This window comes from Carcharhinus amblyrhynchos, chromosome 1 (genome assembly GCF_965287045.1).
Source record: "Carcharhinus amblyrhynchos chromosome 1, sCarAmb.v2.hapA, whole genome shotgun sequence".
NCBI lineage: Eukaryota > Metazoa > Chordata > Chondrichthyes > Carcharhiniformes > Carcharhinidae > Carcharhinus > Carcharhinus amblyrhynchos.
The window spans coordinates 145,294,707-145,317,099 of NC_137324.1; the positions used below are offsets into that span (position 1 = coordinate 145,294,707).

Below are 22,393 nucleotides of genomic sequence, written 5' to 3' on the forward strand. Positions count from 1 at the left end.
GTATCTCTGGATGATCGGAATGAGGAGGCGGTAGAGAGTTTCTGGGTGAGTTCTTAGGGAGTTTAGTTTTGTCAGGAGTTTTTTTTTCCTCCCTTCTCTGTCTCCAGGAGATTTTTCAGTTTGTGATGAAACAAAGCGCCGAGTTCAGGTCGTTCACATTCGATTGGAATTAAACAAAAGAAAACGAAATAATTTGACACCGGTACTATTTGAAACACAATTAGACAGTACCTGTTGTATTGTTGGTCGGATTATTCCAGAAACTGTCGACAACAAGACAGCGAAACGAAATCATTTTCTTGTGTTTTTTTTTCATTAAAATAATAACTTGATGGATGATGAAGGATCCCAGGGAAGCGGATAGGGCTGTGTACCGCTGCAGAGAGTCGCTGCTTTGTGCTGAGCGGGAGCGGCTGGCGCCGTGTGGACAGTGGCGGTTGCCAGGGCAGCGCGGGCCTGGCGTTCGCATTCCAGAAGCCGAGAGAAGCTTCTGATCGCGGTGACGTCGCCGCGGCCGCTGGAGCTAACCGAGGCTGGGCTCCGGGCCTGAGCTGGCTGCGGGCGGAGCGCACATCATCCCAGACGCCTGCCCTCCGAGGATTACCAAGGCGAGAGGAGGCCCTGGGAAGGCAGGCCCGGATAGGGCGGTAGCCGGGACCATGGCGTCTTATGTGGACAACAGCTTCAGACAGGCGGTCATGAAGAACCCGGCCGAAAGGACGCAACAGGTAAGGGTGGTGGGTAAATAAACCAAAGTGTTGGTGTTTTAATAATGGGAATGTGGCTCCCATCTGAAGGGCCCATCGTGTCCGACTTTAAGTACAGGCAGGTGGGATTTCTTCCTACTCGTATATGATATTAACAAAAACAGTCACTCCAAAATAAAATTAATATGTTTTAATAGCTCCCTCATTTTCCACGCCTACCTCTTTGTGATCTGAGATTTCAGCAAGGAAATACTTTCTCAAATATGCTTCCTTACCCCCGTGTCTTTGTGCGGCGTTGAGGCGAGGGTAGGATCCAAAGTGTTTTTCCACCTCTCGTAAAATGTGATTTTGTTTTCATATGCGCTTTTTTCCCCTATTCTGTTCAGTTTCTTATGCCACGAAATGCAGACTTAATTCTTCATTTATGATGTTGAATTTTAATAATCGCCTCTGATTTCTAACGGCAGCTTAATGGAATTTAGGACTATAGGTCAGCACCAGCATCATACAAAAGATAAATACACCTGTGTTTCTTCGTGTCCTGTCATTTAAACTATTGTCCTTAATAATGTGATTTTTAATATTGTTTTAAATCGGGTCTTTGTATAACCCAAGTTTACCTACTTTAGAGATTTTTTTAAAGGCAATTGAATCTTCAATTTATTTAAAAACGTAATGTACTGCTAGTTATTGAAGCTGCATGTTTTGCCCAGGAACCAATTTTATGATTTCCTTACGGTACATTGATGGTAGGTTATTTGTCAGGGGTACTTTGTTGATCAGTACATCTTTGTATCAAACATTGCACCTTCCGAACATAGAAGGAATATCTGACAAATTCACTTGTCCTGCAGTTATAAGGACACCTATAGGAATATGTTAGGCTTTGTCAAAGGAATATTAGTCTGACAAAAATGACCCTGAATATACAAAATTGTCACCACCCAAATCATTACTTAAACTTAAATGGTCACTTGACTTGGCTAGTAGTGTTTTGTTTAGGATAAATGTGATTTGCAACCATCAGTGGCAGTAGGATAGCTGATGGACAGCATGTAAAAAAAACTAATAGGGTGACCATATGGAGATAATCGTCAACAATCTATTGTCATGTGATAGTGAAGTTAGAAAAATATTTGCAGTAGCCTCAATCTCGCATGTTGTCTTGACTGTGCAATTTAAACGCCTGTGAATCAAAATGCAAAATATCAAAATGCAAGATTAGTTTATTATATCATAATAGTATTAGTGACTGAAAATGGTAAATGCCTGTAGAGTAATAAAACTATTAAAAAATAATTTTGTTGAACCTAAGCCAATCAAAACCATTTGTATATCTCTTGAAACTTTGCATCTGTATGCACTTTCCAGCAACTGTTCATTATGAATTCCAGTGTTTATAATGTAAACTGCCTATGTGAACTTGTTGCAGTGTAATTAGATCCCCCCCTTCAGAGTTGCTTCTAAGCAGTGTGGCCGCGCCGTAACCCAAACATTTCCATGCAGACTGAGCATAAATAAGTTGACCGCTTTAAGTTGTTATTCTGTATGCATAGACCTGCAAAAAAAGCCATACATTAATCAAATTGCCAGAATATGGCAAAAAAAATTAGAGGATACACTGCCTCCCACTTAATGGGAGAGATTGTGATTCAGTTTTATATTTCTCGGTTCCTTACACTGTGCTGAATAAAGTTCAGTGCTCCAATGGACTTTAATTCTGTGCTTTCTAAAAGATTGCATGATTTACTTTTTGACTTTGCATCACATGAATCAAAGTATTAAGTAAGGGCAGATTGTATAACTTTATTGTGGTCACTGAATTACTTCTTTGGACCCTGAAATAATTATTTCCAATCCTCTAACATTGTTTTCTTTGACTTAATCTTTGTCTTAATTCCCTGAACACAATACAACAGGAGATGATTAATAATTGAAAATTGATTAGATATCTTAGGTCATGATGAGGAATATTTAGATAATCCATGTTTTTTTACTCTTGTGCTTGATACAGTTTGGATCTTCTGATTTCAGTTTGAAAGCTATCAGAGTTTATGAAAAAGCACAGTTTACTACAACAACAATATTTTTACAAAATCTTGATATTTCTAATCAACTTGGATGCCAGATATTCATCTGACTTCACTAGTGCATTTGAATTGATTATTGTCATATGTATTAGTAGACAGTGAAAAACATTGTTTCTTGCGTGCTAAACAGACAAAGCATACCATTCATAGAGAAGGAAATGAGGGAATGCAGAATGTAGTGTTACAGTCGTAGCTAGAGTGTAGAGAAAGATCAACTTAATGCGAGGTAGAGCCCTTGAGTCGGTTGGTATGTGACCTCAGACTTTTGGATCTTTTTCCTGATGGAAGAAGGTGGAAGAAAGTATGTCCGGCGTGCATGGGGTCCATATTATGCTGGCTGCTTTGCTGAGGCAGTGGGAAGTGTAGACAGAGTCAGTAGTTGGGAGGCTGGTTTATGTGATGGATTGGGCTATATTCACAACCTTTTGTAGTTTCTTGTGGTCTTGGGAAGAGCAAGATCCATATCAAGCTGTGATACAACCAGAAAGAATGCTTTCTGTGGTGCATCTGTAAAAGTTGGTGAGGGTCATCGCTGACATGCCAAATTTCCTTAGAAAGTAGAGGCGTTGGTGGGCTTTCTCAACTGTAGTGTCGGCATGGGGGGACCAGGACAGGTTGTTGGTGATCTGGACAGCTAAAAACTTGAAGCTTTTGACCATTTGTACCTTGTCTCATAAGAACATAAGAACATAAGAAATAGGAGCAGGAGTAGGCCAACTAGCCCTTCGAGCCTGCCCCGCCAGTCAGTAAGATCATGGCTGATCTGTCGTGGCTTAGTTCCACATTCCCGCCCTCTCCCCATAACCCTTAATCCCCTCTCTTATCAAAAACCCATCAACCCGCGTCTCCATTGATGTAGACAGTGGCATTTTCCCCATTATGCTTCCTTAAGTCAGTGACAATTTCCTTCGTTTTGTTGACATTTGAGGGAGAGATTATTGTCATCGCACCAGTTCACCAGATTCTCTGTCTCATTCCTGTACTCTATCTCGTCATTGATTGAGATGTGACCCACTATGGTGGTGTCATCAAACTTGAAAATCGAGTAGGAGGGGAATTTGGCTACACAGTCATAGGTATATAGGAGTATAGTGGTGGGCTGAGAACACAGCCTTGTGGGCACTGGTTTTGAGGATGATCATGGAGGAAGTCTTCTGTCCAACTTTACTGATTGTAGTCTGTGGGTTAAGAAGTTCAGGATCCAATTGCAGAAGGAGGAGTGAGGCCCAGGCCACAGAGTTTGGAGCTGAGTTTCGTAGGAACAAGGGTGTTGAAGGCTGAGCTGTAGTCAATAAACAGGAGTCAAACGTAGGTATCTTTGTTGTCTTGGTGTTCCAGGGTAGAGTGCAGGGTCAAGGAAATGGTGTCTGCTGTGGACATGATTATGTCAAAGAATAAAATGTAAAATCCATTTTGCTCAACTACTGTCAGACCATTATTTTGTTTACTTAAAGGCTGCAAAAATAATTTCAAATTGCGTATTCTGCATTTTGTGTAGAATGATTTGTATATACTTGCTCTACAGATTGCTGAATGATGCCCTCTTCAAGGTTGTTCATGTTGTGAAACTAGTGACATTTTTCAAGGAATACATAGTAGTTAACTGCCAGGTTCATTTTACTAAAAATATGTGTTAGGTTTAAAATGTAATTAATGGAACTGAAACTAATCTGGTATACCAATATATTAATGACCTGAACACACACAAATCAATGTCCTTTTATGAAGTTGATAATCACTGCCTTTTTAGTCTAATTCCTGATTTGATTGAAATAGAATTTATGTAAATTATATTGTATTTTGACATGGATTTAACGCACACTTGAATATATATTCCTCCTTCCATTATTATTCTTTAGGGTTTTTTAAAAGCCTACCTTTAATTTTGGCTATTGACATCATCTGAAGAATAAATGATTTCTGAAGATGCATTCAAAACAGATAATATTGGTCATTTCCCAATAGTGATACCTTTTATATGAATTAGAATTTTGATGAAACAAGTTGGATTGTTCACTTCCCCTGTAATGACATTATCATGAGAAGTGTTAGTACAATATTTGTAAAATCAAAGTATAAACAGTCAACATTGTCATTTAAAAAAAATGACGATAACTTTTGAGTTGACATAACAGATACATGTTTGGCTATTTGTATGTGATTTTAATTGTGAGGTGAGAAGTGTAAAAGATCATTTTGGCAAAACTGGGTTCTATTTCATTTTCATTAGAATAAATAAATAATTTTGACAATTTATGGGTAGTTAATTGGATAGAGAGTAAACATACTTGTTTTGAGGCAACTTTGATACTTATTCGTGTTTTGTTCAAAGCATTAATTCATGGTGTTTAAAGGGCTCAAATCAACCAATATGAAATCTACAACTATACAGTTTCAATTGACGGTGCACATTCTATCCATAGTAAAAAGTCTGACAACACCAGGTTTAAGTCCAACCGATTTATTTGATAGTACACTCACAAGCTTTCGGGGTTACCCCCCTTCGTCAGGTGAATGGAGAGTTCTGGCCTCAGACAGAGCATATAAAGCACAGACAGTTTACAGATTACTGATTAGAATACGAATCTTTACACCTAACCTGCTGTTCAAGTCTTAAAGTGGCTAACAATGTGAGTGGAAGGAGCACTGATCACAGTTAGAGATGTGTATTGTTTCCAGACAGTACAGTAAGTGAGGTTTTGCAAACCCAGGCAAGTCACGGGGGTTACAGATAGTGCGACATGAACCCAAGATCCCTGTTGAGACTGTCCTCGTGTGCGGAACTTGGCTATCATTCTCTGCTCAGCGAGTCTGCGCTGTCGTGTGTCGTGCGTCGTGAAGGCCGCCTTGGAGAATGCTTACCCGAAGGTCAGAGGCTGTATGCCCATGACCACTGAAGTGTTTGCCAACAGGAAGGGAACAGTCTTGCCTGGTGATTGTTGAGCGATGTTCATTCATCCGTTGTCCGCAGACGTTATGACAATGGATGAATGAACATCGCTCGACAGTCACCAGGCAAGACTGTTCCCTTCCTGTTGGCGAACGCTTCAGTGGTCATGGGCATTCAGCCTCTGACCTTCGGGTAAGCATTCTCCAAGGCGGCCTTCACGATGCCCGACAGCGCAGAGTCGCTGATCAGAGAATGATAGCCAAGTTCCGCACATGAGGACAGTCTCAACAGGGATCTTGGGTTCATGTCGCACTATCTGTAACCCCTGTGACTTGCCTGGGTTTGCAAAACCTCACTTACTGTACTGTCTGGGGACAATACACATCTCTTTAACCTGTGATCAGTGCTCCTTCCACTCACATTGTTAGCCACTTTAAGACTTGAACAGCAGGTTAGGTGTAAAGATTCGTATTCTAATCAGTAATCTGTAAACTGTCTGTGCTTTATATGCTCTGTCTGAGGCCAGAACACTCCATTCACCTGACGAAGGGGGTAACCCCGAAAGCTTGTGAGTGTACTATCAAATAAATTGGTTGGACTTAAACCTGGTGTTGTCAGACTTTTTACTGTGTTTACCCCAGTCCAACGCTGGCATATCCACCTCACATTCTATCCATGTCAGATATCCTATTTGCTTAAACTTAAATCTGAGACATAGGTTGGAGAGAAGCAGCTTTGGGAGCCTTGTATGTTTCTGAGGTGTGGTGTGTTACTGCTTATTTGAATGGAAGTTTTCATTGCCTGTGCAATTGTGAGAACTCTACCTATTACTTTAGCATGCTCAAAAGAACCCCAGACACCATAACAAGGCATCAGATTCTGTTAGGGAGTTTAGTTAGTGATCCATAATCAATGTTGCTCAGGAATATTATAATCTTAATGTAGATTTTGACTTATCTAGTCTGTCACAGTGGGTTGACTTGGTTGTGAACTTCTATAACTAGGCATACCATCTTGGGGCTACCTTGACTCAATCTCCTTCTTAAGGAGTATGACCTTTAACTGATCTTTAGACAGCTAACGAACAGGCATAAGCAATTGTTAGCAGACATGAATATCTCCTCATGAGCAGCACAAATCACCATAATGAAATAATTGCAATGCTACTATTGTTCTATCATTGCATAGACACATTGAACATCTTTGTAAAGAAGATCAGAACAGCTTCTTGCCTCAATGCCACTCAGTTTTGAAAATGTAGACATTAATATCTGACTTCCATCAGTTATATAATATATACCCGCAATGTGTCGTTTTATAGATTTACTTTTAGGTTGATTTTCATTTAGAAATATGACTGTGCTACCGTGTTTGATTGTCCGCTCCAGTGATGGTTAAATAATCACTTGTATAGAACTTAATTAATTTTTAGATTGGTTAAATTAATACATGCATCCTTCGGAAAGTAGGTTTAATTCATGTTCTTTTTTTTGTGGGAAGGGAATACCAAAGTCAGTTTCTCTTAAGGTGGTTCTACTAAACTATATGTTCATGACCATGAAAGTGCAAAAGTTTTAGTTTAGAATTGAAAATAGTTTGTCATGTGTTGGATATTTAGAAGATGCCTTTTAAGGGAGATTTTCTGCTACTGATGCAATTTAGGCCTTTTTGCTGCATTGCTGAGCAAAGCTTGCCAACACTGCAGTAAGCCAACTGCCCCAGTTTTCCATGCTCTGCTGATTTGAACAGTTCTTTATAGCTGACTGGGCAGTTTCAGCTTTTAGTAATGGCACACCAAATGCAGCGTTGCTTTGCAAACTTTTCCCAGTGTGACCCTATTTCCACCCCTAACCCCATTTAATGCTTGAAAATTGCTGTGACCGCAGAGTTAGAGTGATGGTGAGAGGAAGAGAGCTGCCAGAATGGGGTTTTGTGTGTGTGTGTGTGTGTGTGTGTGTGTGTGTGTGTGTGTGTGTGTGTGTGTGTGTGTGTGTGTGTGTGTGTGTGTGTCAGTCAGACAGAATGGGATGGGCAGTGGGGGGGACAGAGAGAGAAGAGGAGGTTGGTAGAGAGCTGATGAGCGGGGTGGAGATGGGAGGGACTCTAGAGAACAGTGATTGGTGTTGGGTCCATTGTTGTTTGTTATCTATATCAATGATCTGGATGATAATGTGGTAAATTGGATCAGCAAATTTGCTGGAGGTGTAGTGGACAGTGAGGAGGGTTTTCGAAGCTTGCAGAGGGATTTGGACCAACTAGACAAATGGGCTGAAAAATGGCAAATGGAAGTTTACACAGACAAATGTGAGATATTGCACTTTGGAAGGACAAACCAAAGTAGAATGTACAGGGTAAATGGTAGGACTCTGATGAGTGCAGTTGAACAGAGGGATCTAGGAATACAGAATTCCCTAAAAATGAAGTCACAGGTAGGTAGGGTTGTAAATACTGCTTTTGGTACATTGGCCTTTATAAATTGGAGTATCGAGTATAAAAGTTGGAGTGTTATGGTAAGGTTATATAAGGCATTGGTGAGGCTGAATTTAGAGTATTGTGTACAGTTTTGGCCACCTAGTTACAGGAAGGATGTAAATAAGGTTGAAAGAGTGCAGAGAAGGTTCACAAGAATGTTGCCGGGACTTGAGAAGCTGAGTTACAGAGAGAGATTGAATAGGTTAGGACTTTATTCCCTGGAGCATAGAAGAATGAGGGGAGATTTGATAGAGGTGTATAAGATTTTGATGGGTATAGATAGAGTGAATGCAAGCAGGCTTTTTCCACTGAGGTTGGGGAGAAAAGAAACCAGAGGGCATGGATTAAGGGTGAAAGGAGAAAAGTTTAAAGGGAATATTGGGGGGGGGCTTCTTCATGCGGAGTGTGGAATGAGCTGCCGGATAAAGTGGTAAATGCGGGGTCACTTTTAACATTTAAGAAAAACTTGGACGGGTTCATGGATGAGGGGGATGTGGAGGGATATGGTTCAAATGCAGGTCAGTGGGACTAGGCAAAAAATGGTTCGGCACAGACAAGAAGGGCCAAAAGGTCTGCTTCTGAGCTGTAATTTTCTATGGTTCTAACAGTGGCTTTTTTCAGTGATTGTTTTGTAGGCACTGATGGGGCTTTGGAGGAAATTCTCTTAGGAATTGCAGCTCAAATCATCAGTGGGAATAAAAACTTATGTGTGCAGATCAAAGGGCTGTGGACCCAATTTCAAGAACTTCCTGCTGAAGTCTCCGCTCCATTTGCTGCCATGGGCCTTTGACCCCAGTTGTTTGTCCATTATTTTTGAATCTGTGATGGAGGAAGCAGAAAATATGACCTGGCCAAACTAAAAAGATGGATGTACTTAAAGATATGTCTGCTTTTGAGGACAGACGTATTCCTTCATTTTTCATAAAAATTCAAAATTAATTTATAGTTAATTTTATGGGTTGTTATGGATGGAGAAGGTGTAATTGAGATGAAAAGTCTGATATGGAGACACAACCATTCTGTGGACAAATATTGGAGTATATAGCAATTGACCCCACATGATAATTGACAAGATGCATGTGCAGTTGCTGGAAGTGGGTTTGAGAGGGCCTCAGTTGTTTCCCACTGCAGAGCAGCCTCGTAAATGATAGTATCATTTGGGATGATGGCAAGTGGTAACAAGGCTCAGTGCAATGTACATAGTTGGAAACTGGAACAGATGCAAAACAAAATATTTTCAAGAATCTGAAAAGATGAAAACTGACAGTGCTAAAGTTAGATGTTCCAATATTGTCTACCAATCTGCTCCACGTTTATTGCTCTTTTATGCAAAGTTCTCACACACCTATATAGCATTTCCTTGCATTTCATAAATACCTATACCCCCCCATTCAAAATGCATTGTGCAATGCAAAGTTTCCTAAGGGTACTAATATCTCAATTTGTTGAGATATTAACTGAAATGGGTGATGCATAGTCACTTTCTTCAGATTTGCATGAAAGTTGCACTGCTGTCTGTTGCTGCATAAATATTCTTTCAATTTTTGAAATTACTTTGGTTTTTATACAATAAAATGACACATTTAGCAAAGCATGTGTGAAAGTGAACATCACTGTTGTATTCTGAACTGACTGCAAACTGATAGAGAGTGGTTCAGTGAAATTTGGTAAATGGAGTATGATGTGGAAAAATGAGAGGTGAGCACTTTGGGAGGAAGAATAGGAAAGCAGAATATTACTTAAATGGAGGAAGACTACAGAATGCTCTAGTACAAAGTGATCTGGGTGCCCTTGTTCATGAATCATTATTTTCATCAAGTATTTTCAACTTGGGAGTTCTGGGAATGCCACATTTAGAACATTTTACACTGCTTTCCTTTTAAAAAAAACATTTATGATTGCACATAGGGCTAAAAGGAATATGTGATGTGGGGTCTTAAATGCTGAAGAGTATGAATAATGCTGGATGCACAAAGAGATCTGGTGCCCTTGTTCATGAATCTCAAAAAGTCAGGTACAGCAAATAATTATGAAGGCAAAGGGCCAGGGGCCTTTATTGAAAGGGGATGGACTATTAAAGGAAGGAAGTCTTTCCAGAATTGTACTAGGTGAAACAGAAGTTGGAGTACAGAGTACAGTTTTGATTACCACCTTAAGGAGGGATGTTCTTGCATTGGAAGCAGTTCAGGGAATGTTCACGAGGCTGCTTCTTGGGATGAGAGGTTTGTTTTATGTTTTATGAGGTTTGTTTTAGCAGGTTGGGCTAAACTCATTGCAGTTTGCAAGACTGAGAAGCAAATAAGCTTCTGAAGGAAATTGACAGGATAGATGCTGAGAGGATGTTACCATTCATGGTGGAATCTGGAAATAGGAAACACTGTTTAAATATAAGCATTCCCCATTTATGATGGAGATGAGAGATTTTTTTCCTGAGAGTCATTCGCCTTTGGAATTTTTTACCCCAGTAAGCAGAGGAGGCTGTTTCATTGAATATATTAGAGCTAAGTTGGACAGATTTTTGATTGTCATGGAGGTCGGCAGGAAAATTGAGGTTAGGCCATAATCAGATCGGTCATGATTGGATTACATGGGAGAGCAGCCTTATGGGGCTGAATGGCCTACTGCTGTTCTTAATCATGTTATTTTCAGACGTTTGTCACTGACTTGTCATCTCCTGTGTCAGCATTGAGCATTTTTTTAAAATGTAACAAAGGTGAAGGAGTAAGAGCATTTGGATGTTATAACTACTCATTGTATTATTATCAACCAGGAACATTGAACCTCAGCACCTCACCAGGACTTTAATTGCAACATATTAAAACAAAATGTATTTTTAACTTGGGAGTTCTGGTAATGCCACATTTAGAACATTTTACACATCTTTTTAAAAAACAATTATGATTGCACATAGAGGTAAAAGGAATATGTGATGTAGGGTCTTTAAAATGCTGAAGAGTATGAATAATCTTGGTATATAAAGAGTTACTTATAAGCAATGACTGTGGCTGATCAACTGCCCTGCCCCCTTACCAACCAGGTGTCTCTCACATGGATACCAAGAGGAGTGGATGAACATTTGTTGATTTAACTTCTTTTGAAGACTTGCTAGATATATGTATATATGTTGAGATATTAAAATTCTAAGCAGCTGTGTCAGTATCTTGGGAATACTTGATAATGCCGACTGGATGCAAACAATGCAAAATGGGTTTTGTTCTCCAGTGCATATGTTCTCAATCTTTGTAATCCTGACTGAAAAGTGAAAAGGTATGGATAATATATTTTCAGAGTTGTGCAATAACTGGGTGTTTCAGAAAGAGCAAAATCCGTTTTTCAAGTGTTCCTTTTTCATGTAGTCCTTTATTATGTCTAGAAATTATCTTTGTCACTGTTGATGTTTGTGTGCATCTTTGTAGCTGGAATAATTGTGTTCAGCTCTGTAAGGTTAACTGTCTCACAGTTGAAAGATGTTCGTATAGACCTAAACGCAGCTTGCACAGTGCAGTAACAATAGATATGTATCAGCAGGTTTTATAAGCATTATAATTACTTACTAAGAAATGGTGGTAAATGGATATTCTTTGACATCATAAACAGTTGAGACTCAGACATTTTGGTGTCCGTCCAATTAACTATGTTCATATAGAGTACTGCACCATTGGAGAGGAAAGCTGAAACATGGGCACAGAAATCATTACATTATAATTTTTTGTTTTTCCTTTGTTAGCTTTGATTTTTTTGTAAAGATAAACTGTTGTAGTTGTAAAATATAGTGTATTGAATGGTAATTTTGTACTGTTAAAATTAAGGTTTACTGTTTTCAGGAATATAACTGAAAGGTACAAGATTTCAATCAGTAAGTATAAAGCAAAATAGTTTACAAATCAAAATTGATTTAAATTTCAATATTCAATGGTAAAGGATGGAAGATTTAATTACAAAAGTTAAAATTCTATAACATGCAATTTAATGACAAGTTCATCTGGAATTTTACTTAGACTACCACATTGAAGTTGAAAAGGTGGTGGTATGCAAAGACTGAAGCTTTTTAAGGCAGTAATATACTTGTGTTTCAGCTAGAGATTTCCTTTAGGACATTAATGATCACCAGACCCCCTGACTCTGAACACCACAGTTTTTGCAACCCCCTCAGCGTATTCTGCAATTTTGCACTGCTGCAAAGGAGCACCATCTATTCCGCAGAACATATGGAATATATTTTATAGTAAACCTAGAAAATATAAAATTCCACTCATTATTTTGCTGTGGTGCAGATGTTTAACACAGTTCTTGAAAGGATTTTGAAGTGGATGTTGGTCCGGATTAGCTATTGTTGTGTGCTGTGAATTGGTGGATAAAGAACTGTTAAAATCTGATCCTTGTATGGAGGTAGGAAGAAGACTGTTGTAACACCAGAAAACAGGATTGAATCATGTGTAATCAGCATTCAAGGCATCATATTTGTCAGGACAAGCTTGATGGACCAGCCAGTCTTTTAATGTCCATTTTTGTTATGTTCATATGCTTAATTATTATAATTTTTCTGAGGCATGATGATGGGGTTAGTCATAATTCCAGCCTTCTTTGATAGATTGAATCTTAAACATACTATGCAGAATGGTATTGTGTGATGTCATAGCATGATAAAATTGGATCCACACGTATTTTTGTAATGCTTGTCCTGTTGACCACGTGTTTTGTGCTGATATTTCTGCAGCGTGATCATTGTTGTTATGAACTGTTATGTCTTGTAGTCCCCAGAAGTCTGAAATAATCACATAATTTCACTTTTAGGCACTTTTCCAGATCTCATTACGTACTGTGGAATGATACAATGTTGCTATGGTACAATGATTGTAGTGCAGCGTTGAGCAATGTGGCACTCTACTCTGGATGTGCATACATACATTACCATCATCATCGACGTCTGTTCTTTGCCTAAAGGCAAGACTGACCCACAGCACCATGATCTCCACCGTGGGTAGGGAAAGGAGGCACTTCCTGAACCCACTTGAGTCAGGATGTGGATTGAACCCTTTGCTGTTGGCAACAATCTGATCCACAACAGCCATCCAACCAGTTGAACCATTTGGCCCCCAATGGAAATGCAGTGGCAACATGCACTTCCAGAGGTATGAGTAGTGATGGTGGAAGCTCCAATCTTTCCTCTATAACATGGCAAACCTAGAATCCCTCCCACTCTTGCTGTCTGATTGCCATATACTCGATCTGTTTGGCTGTGTAATAAAGTACCTTTTTTGGCCATCAGGTCCTGCAGTGGATCCTCATTCCGGAACTTTGGCTCAAGAGGTAGTAATGCTACTTTCTGTGCTTCAAGACAACCTGCACATATATACAAATGCATGACAAAATAGTTGGCATTTCATTTTGGAATAATATAACAATATAACATCCATTTTTTAAAAAAAAAGTTTGATGCTTCTTTATAATCACGACATTTCAGTCATTAACTTTTTAAAGCAAATTTACAATTGACTTTTATGATTAAATCCTGAACTTGAAGTTCTTTTAGTTTTTTGATAAAAAGGATGTAGCACAGGTGGGGAAATGTTGTGCCTCCACCTCGTAAAATTCATATTTGTTATTTTGCTGAGTTGACATACTATATGCGATCCGAACAAGCTCTCTCTGCATGCAGTGATTTTGGATGCAGCCAGCAGAACACCCTCCTCTTGTGACATGCCACCTCTGACTGACCAGTGCTGCCGTACTGTTGGCTTTTTTTTCCGCTGCACCCTTACTCGCTGAGCAAGCGTCTGTAATTCTTGGTCTTTTCTGGCCAAATTTCTGCTTTAACTCCATTTTAATTTGATTTATTATTGTCACATGTATTAGCATAGTGAAAAGTATTGTTTCCTGCGTGCTACACAGACATGTTCGTAGAGGAGGAAATGAGACAGTGCAGAATGTAGTGTTACAGCCATAACTAGGATGTAGAGAAAGCTCAACTTAATGCAAGGTAGGTCCATTCAAAAGTGTGACATTTGAGGGAAGAAGCTGTTCTTGAGTTGGTTGGTACGTGACCTCAGACTTTTGTATCCTTTTCCCGACAAAGAGGTGGAAAAGAGAATGTCCGGGGTGTGTTGGGTCTTTAATTATGCTGGTTGCTTTGCTGAGGCATGGATGGGAGGCTGGTTTGTGTGATAAATTGGGCTACATTCATGACCTTTTGTAGTTTCTTGCGGTCTTGAGCAGAGTAGGAGCCATACCAACCTGTGATACAACCAGAAAGAATGCTTTCTGTGATGCATCTGTAAAAGTTGATGAGAGTTATAGTTGACATGCCAAATTTCCTTAGTCTTCTGAGAAAGTAGAGGTGTTGGTGGGCTTTCTCAACTATAGTGTCGGCATGGGGGGACCAGGACAGTTGTTAGTGATCTGGACACCTAAAACCTTAACTCTTTCTGCTTTGTCCCTGTTGATGTAGACAGGGGCATGTTCTCCTTTTACGCTTCCTGAAGTCAATGACTGTCTGTCTGCTTTGTTTTGTTGACATTGAAGGAGAGATTATTGTCACTGCACTAGTTCACCAGATTCTCTATCTCCTTCCTGTACTCTGTCTCATCATTGTTTGAGATCTGACCCACTACAGTGATGTCATCAGCAAACTTGAAAATCGAGTTGGAGGGGAATTTGGCCACACAGCCATAAATATATAAGGACTGTATTAAGGAGCTGAGACTGTCTTGTGGGGTGCTGGTGTTGAGGATGATCGTGGAGGCGGTGATATTGCTTATCCTTACTGATTGCAGTCTGTGAGTTAGGAAGTTCAGGATCCAGTCGCAAGTGAGGAGGATTTTGGTGGTGTTCACAAGATGATGGATCAAGAACCTAGATCTTTTATCTCAAGTGGCGTAAGTGAAATAAGGCATCTACCAACTAGCACTATTTCTCTTCCTGACTTGAATTTTCAAGTGAAGTCATAACTCTGAAGCCTCGAGCATACCCTTTTAAGTTTTGCTGGTGTTCTGCAAAGATTTTTCTTGTAGATCTGTTCTAGTGGATGATGATCAGTCTGCAGTATGAACTTTTTCCCCATAGAGACATTATGTAATTTTTGCATCCACACATGGCTACCAAAATATCTGTGTTGGCATATCTGCTCTAGGCTAATGTTAGAGGTTCTGATGCAAATGCTGTTGGCTTTCCCCCTTGTATCCAGGGCTATCCCCAGTCCTTCTGTGGAAGCATCTACTTGTAGAGTGACAGGTTTATTTTTGTTATAGAATGACAGACATGTCTCTTTGCATACTGCTTCTCATGACTCTGATCACTAGTACTCAGCGTATTTTCTCATCAGCTCTCATAGGTCTACTGTGCTCTCTGACACATGAGACATGAGAAACCTCATACTTGCTTAAGCTGAGGAAACTCCTCAGCTCTTTCTTGTCTATTAGAGTTTCCAACTGTGAGATAGGTGTGATTTTTCCAGGACTCTGCTTGTCTCTATCTGGTGTATACACCATCTGAAGAACTAGCACTGTATCACCTTAACAATGCAGTTGTTTACGTTTAGTTGGATCCCAGCTTTCCTGGTTCTTTCCATGGCTTTGTGTAGATGGTAGTCATTGTCTTTTTCATGGCATGATAGATTTAAATGTGATTGGCTATGCTGCTTTATTGGTCTTGTTTACTTTTGGCTGGGACACATCCAGGGCTCATTTTAAGATCAAATGATAGGTGCAGGAAATTGTACTATCTATAGTTGGTTAAATGTTGTCAACACCAAAGATTCCTTGTCAAGCTTTATGTTCCAGTAATCATTTCTAGAATTATATTTTTAAAAGACATTTGCTCCTGCCAGTGCAGGTGTAATTTCTTCCATTGTTGAAAAGGGTAATGGTTCCTCTTTGGGATCAAGACATATCAGTAACCACTAATTTAGCTTCTCTCTCAACAATGGAATAAACCTAATTTGTAGGCTATGTGATGCTGGCAATCATTTTCTTTTCTTCCATCTCTTGGAGCTCCCTTTCAAGTTCTCCTTTTGGCTTTATTGATGCATGCGTGAGGCATGAATCACTGGGTTCTTCTCTATTCAGTGGTGATATGATACTCAAAATCTTCAAAGCGAACAACCATCTTGCCAAAACACTCGGGATACATTTAGACCCAGACTTTCTTGCTTCTGTTCGGAGTGTGCTTTTCATCGGGTATGCTATGCCCACTCTTCAGTGATGCCTCCTTCATCACATGGTTTACTGAGAGCATCTGCAGCTCTTTGCAACTGCTCAACTCCAGGGTAGCAGGACCATCTTTTCAGTGATGAAGGGGCATACTGTTAACAACTTTTTCTATTTGTGTCCATTTGATTTGGGTCATTCTTAACTGTCGAATCTCTGTTCTACCATACGTTGTCAGCATCACCACGCTCATTTTCAGAGTGTTTTCTTGGGAACATTCTTCTGGCATAAGAGTGCAACATAAGATAAAGGTGCACAGTGTAACGGGTAATGTATTAGCACAGAGAGAGGATTGGTTAACGAACAGAAAGCAAAGAGTGGGGGTAAATGGGTGTTTTTCTGGTTGGCAGTCAATGACTAGTGCTGTGCCTTGGGGATCAGTATTGGGACCGCAATTTTTTACGATTTACATAGATGATTTGGAGTTGGGGACCAAGTGTAGTGTCAAAATTCGCAGATGCTACTAAGATGGGCGGAAGAGCAAAGTGTGCAGAGGACGCTGAAAATGTGCAAAGGGATATAGATAATCTGAGTGAGTGGGCGAGGGTCTGCCAGATGGAGTACAGTGTTGGTAAATGTGATATCATCCATTTTGTTAGGAATAACAGCAAAATGGACTATTATTTAAATGGTAAAAAATTGCAGCATGCTGCTGTGCAGAGGGACCTGGGTGTCTTTGTGCAGGAATCTCAAGGATTTGGTTTGCAGGTGCAGCAGGTGATTAAGAAGGCAAATGGAATTTTGTCCTTCATTGCTAGAGGAATGGAAAAATTAAAAACAGTGAGATTATGTTGCAGGTTGTATAAGGTGCTGGTGAAGCCACACCTGGAGTACTGTCTGCTGAAGTTTTGGTCTACTTCCTTGAGAGAGAATATACTGGCACTGGACGGACTCCGGAGACGGGATGGTTCCTGTTATGAGGAGAGACTGAGTAGACTGGGGCTTTAGTCATTGGAATTCAGAAGAATGAGGAGAGACCTTATAGAAACATATAAGATTATGAAGGGAATAGACAAGATAGAAGCAGGGAAGTTGTTTCCACTAGTGGGTGAAACTAGAACTGAAGGATAGCCTCAAAGTAAGAGGAAGCAGATTTAGGACTGAGTTGAGGAGGAACTTCTTCACACACATGGTTGTGAATCTGTGGAATTCCGTGCCCAGTGAAGCAGTTGATGCTACCCCATTGAATGTTTTTAAGGCGAGGATAGGTAAATTTTTGAACAGTAAAGGAATTAAGGGTTATGGTGAGGGGGTGGGTAAGTGGAGCTGAGTCCACAAAAAGATCAGCCATGATCTTACTGAATGGGGAGCAGGCTCAAGCAGCCAGATGGCCTACTCCTTCTCCTAGTTCTTATGTTCTTATAATCTGAACAGGATGATATTCTGGATTCTGGTTCAGATTTATAAATGTGGACTTATTTTGGACCTTCTCCCTGATGTGAATGGTTGTGTGATTTTTTTTAAAAAAAAAGTCCTATTTGGGAACTGTTGCATCCACTTGCTTCTGGGTGTATTTCTAGTTGCGTGGTTTCTATGTCTGTTGTGTCCTCAAACTTAGCGTCATCGGATATAAAAATTGATATTTTGATTTATTCTCGTTTTTTTTTCCCTCTTGCTTTACCTTTGGTAACATCTTTGCTATCTTTTGTACATCTCTTCCCAAGTGATCAGTTTTTCAAGATGCTCTGCCGTTTGACCCATATGCAGGACATTTTATTCTGCCTGTGTTTGTCCAAAACTCTTCTGTATTCTGTGTGTTTTATTTTGTTTCTGTTTCACTGTATCAACATAGTTGCTGTTCTCTTGATTTTAACTGAAGACTAGCTGTTTGGGTAGTTGGCATCTTTGTCATGACTTCATATGCTCTGGCATATCAGAACCACAAAATACTGTAGTGCAGAAGAAACCCTTTGGCTCATCGAGTCTGCACCGATGTAAAAAAAACCTGTCCACCTAATCTCACTTGCCAGCACTTGAATGTTATGGCATGCCAAGTACTCATCCAGGTACTTTTTAAAGAATGTGAGGTATCCCACCTCCACCACCTTCCCAGGCAGTGCGTTCCAGACCATCACCACCCTCCGAATAAAAACATTTTTCCTTAAATCCCCACCCCTCACTTTAACTTGTATCACCTCGTAACTGATCCTTCAGCTAAGGGGAACAGTTGCTCCCTGTCCATCCTATCCATGCCCCTCTTAATCTTGAACACCTCAATCAGGTCGCCCCTCAGTCTTCTCTGCTCCAGTGAAAACAACCTAAGCCTATCCAACCTCTTTTTAACTTAAATGTTCCATCCCTGGCAGCATCCTGGTGAATCTCCTCTGCACCCCATCCAGTGTGTTCATGTCCTTTCAATAGTGTGACGACCAGAACTGCACACAGTACTCCAACTGTGGCCTCACCAAAGTTCTGTACAACTCTATCATGACCTCTCTGCTTTTGTAATCTATACACCGATTGATAAAGGCGAATGTGTCATATGCCTTTTTCACCATCCTATTTACCTGCCTTTCTGCATTCAGAGATCAGTGGACAAACACGTCAAGGTCCCTTTGTTCTTCAGAACTTCCCTTTGTCAGACCTTTCATAGTTCCTTGTCAAATTATTCCTTCCAAAGTGCATCACCTCACACTTTGCAGGGTTAAATTCCATCTGCCACTTATCCACCCATCTCGTCAATATCTTCTTGGTAATCAAAGACACTCAACCTCACTGTTAACCACCAGCCAACCTTTGTGTCATCGGCAAACTTACTGATCCTACCCACCGTGTAGTCATCTATGTCATTTATATAAATGATGAACAATAGGAGGCCCAGCACGGATCCCTGTGGTACACAACTGGCCTCTAGTCATTAAAGCAGCCTTTATCATCACCCTTTGTTTCCTAGTGCTAAGTCAATTATGAATCCACCTTGTCAGGTCACCCTGTATCCCATGTGCATCAGCCTCCTTATTAAGTCTCCCATGTGGGACTTTGTCAAAGGCTTTGCTGAAATCCACATAAACTACATCTACTGCACTATCCTCATCCACACACTTGTGTCAGAGGGATTAGCAGGGTAAATGTAAGGGATTACGGGGATAGGATCTGGATGGGATTGTGGTTGGTGCAGACTTGATGGGGCAACTGGCCTCCTTCTGCACTGTAGGGATTCTATGAACCAAACTTATTTTACCTTATGCATGTAGTATTCCATAATTTAATTCCTGAAAGGCCTGGCCTAATTTTTAGACAATAAAATGAGCCTCATTCTGGACTCTCCAATCAGCTGCATTAGCATCTATCTATCATATATTTTCCTCTTAATATCTTGAAAACCTCAATCAGATTCTCCAACACTGCTTTAACTGTCTAAATTCTAGGAATACGGCTTCAGTTTATATAATATCCCCATTATAATTCAATCCTTATCATACTAGTAAACCTACATGGCGTCCCCTTCACGTCCAGTGTATTCTTCCCAAGATCTGGTGCACAGAACTGCTTACGGTATTCCACATGTGGTTTAACAGAACTTTTGTATCCCTGTGATATAACTTCTACCCCCTTGTTTTCTAATCCTCTGGCTACAAAAGCCCATTATTCTATTAGCCATTTTACATTATTTTCTGTATCTGTTCATGACATTCCAATGATCTATGTACTTGGGTTTTCATTTCTGTGTACCTCCATTTTGTACCTTGTCTAAGTGACCATTATTCTTATGTGAGTGCTGAGAACTTAGATTGTAGGGATGGGCGTGGGAGCCCTTTCCATCTTTTTCAGTGAGAATATTTTGGAGATTATACTTACCTCTGAATCACTGGAGAAACCCAAATTTTTGTATTTTGTTTAAATAAATGAAAAATAAATTCAAGCTGGACCAATTCACATTGGATTTTATAACTAAGAGGGCAAATGGTCAAACTATTTCCAGTACTTCCAATGATGCTTGGAACTGCTGCAACTAAATGAATGCAAGTATCTGTTCCTGAAAGGAGCATGTAGCCTCCAATTGCTAATGTCTACAGTGACTTTGTTAAAATGGGTGACTTGTAGACATTAGTCCAAGTCTAACATACCTCTGGCACCATTGCATTAAAAAGTCTGACAACACCAGGTTTTAGTCCAACCTATTTATTTGATAATATACTCACAAGCTCTCGGGGTTAGCCCCTTCGTCAGGTGAATGGAGAGTTCTGGCCTCAGACAGAGCATATAAAGCACAGACAGTTTAGAGATTACTGATTAGAATGCGAATCCTTACACCATACTCTTGCAACTCGGCCAACGTTGTCTACCTGATACGTTGCAAGAAAGGATGTCCCGAAGCATGGTACATTGGGGAGACCATGCAGACGCTACGACGACGGATGAATGAACATCGCTCGACAGTCACCAGGCAAGACTGTTCCCTTCCTGTTGGCGAACACTTCAGTGGTCACGGGCATTCAGCCTCTGACCTTCGGGTAACCATTCTCCAAGGCGGCCTTCACGACACACGACAGCGCAGAGTCGCTGAACAGAGACTGATAGCCAAGTTCCGCACACATGAGGACGGTCTCAACAGGGATCTTGGGTTCATGTCGCAGTATCTGTAACCCCCATGACTTGCCTGGGTTTGCAAAACATCACTTACTGTACTGTCTGGAGACAGTACACATCTCTTTAACCTGTGATCAGTGCTCCTTCCACTCACATTATCAGCCACTTCAGGTCTTGAACAGCAGGTTAGGTGTAAGGATTCGCATTCTAATCAGTAATCTCTAAACTGTCTGTGCTTTATATGCTCTGTCTGAGGCCAGAACTCTCCATTCACCTGACGAAGGGGCTAACCCCGAAAGCTTGTGAGTATATTATCAAATAAATAGGTTGGACTAAAACCTGGTGTTGTCAGACTTTTTACTGTGTTTACGCCAGTCCAACGCCGGCATACCCACAACATGACCATTGCATTTTAACATGGTACTGCCAGATTGCTAATTAAAATGAATGTACTGGGTTATTAATTTTAAAAATCATGGTACACAGCATACCACAATAACTTTCAAAGTAGGCTGAATAGAACTCAGTGATTGTTTATTTCTTGTGGAAACGAATTTATCTAATTTTATGGTCAGATAATTGAGAGACAGCCAGTTAAGTTGGTGGAAATAGCTTTTCTTAATTTTGTGAAGTTTTTTTGCTAATTATCTCTGCCTGGGCAGATCTGTGAAATCCTGCAGGTTCTGGATTATTGTTCAGTTGCTAAGGTTGAGTTAGCTGTTGGTCACTCACTGAATCAGTCATATTCAGACAGCTTAGACCATGGGCTGTAGACAATAATTGCTCTAAAAGGTCCCTGTGAGTGTTCATAAAATACTTGGAGTTTATAAGGGAGCCTAACTTTTAAAAGAAGAAATACTTTCAGATTCAGTGATACTTTGAAAAGCAGCATTTAATTTATTTTTGGATCAAGTCCTATAGCCACTGTCTGTGTACTGTGCAATTTTAGTGTCGCGGGGAATAGTGTGACACAATTGTTACAATCCTGGGCCAGGCCCCCAAGGTTTTAGTGTTATTTGGTTAGGGTCCATTAACTTTTTGTTTAATGTAAACAAGTTTGAGATCTAAGACACTTGTTAAGCGAATAGAACTGCAATGTTTCCACAAGTTTTGAACAGTAAAAAAATTGTTCTATTCGAGGTTAAAGATAAAACAATTTACAATATTGTCTAATTCTGTACTTGTGCTTAGAATGATATGATGCAGAAGAGGCTCTTCGGCCCATCGGGTCTGCACCGAGACACGTGAAACACCTGAGCTCTCACATAATCCCATCTACAGCACTTGGCCCATGGCCTTGAATGTTATGATTTGCCAAATGCTCCTCCAGGTACTTTTTAAAGGATGTGAGGGAACCCGTCCCTACCACCCTCCCAGGCAGTGTATTCCAGACCATCACCACCCTTTGAGTAAAAAGGTTTTTCCTCCTTAATAAACCTCCTGCCCCTCACCTTGAACTTGTGTCTCATTGTGACTAACCCTTCAACTAAGGGAACAGCT

The 22,393-nt window shown here is 40.2% G+C and overlaps 1 protein-coding gene across 6 annotated transcripts in view; it reads left to right on the forward strand.

Moving 5' to 3' along the window:
- The first annotated feature begins 619 nt into the window (after positions 1-619).
- The window catches only part of rapgef2b (Rap guanine nucleotide exchange factor 2b), a 438,644-nt gene continuing 416,870 nt past the window's right edge, over positions 620-22,393 (forward strand). For all 6 annotated transcript variants that reach the window (XM_080193478.1, XM_080193477.1, XM_080193480.1 and 3 more), the window contains exon 1: positions 620-728. In XM_080193478.1, the coding sequence (XP_080049604.1) occupies positions 660-728 (69 nt within the window). In that variant the 5' untranslated portion in view covers positions 620-659. The remainder of the gene's footprint in view (positions 729-22,393) is intronic.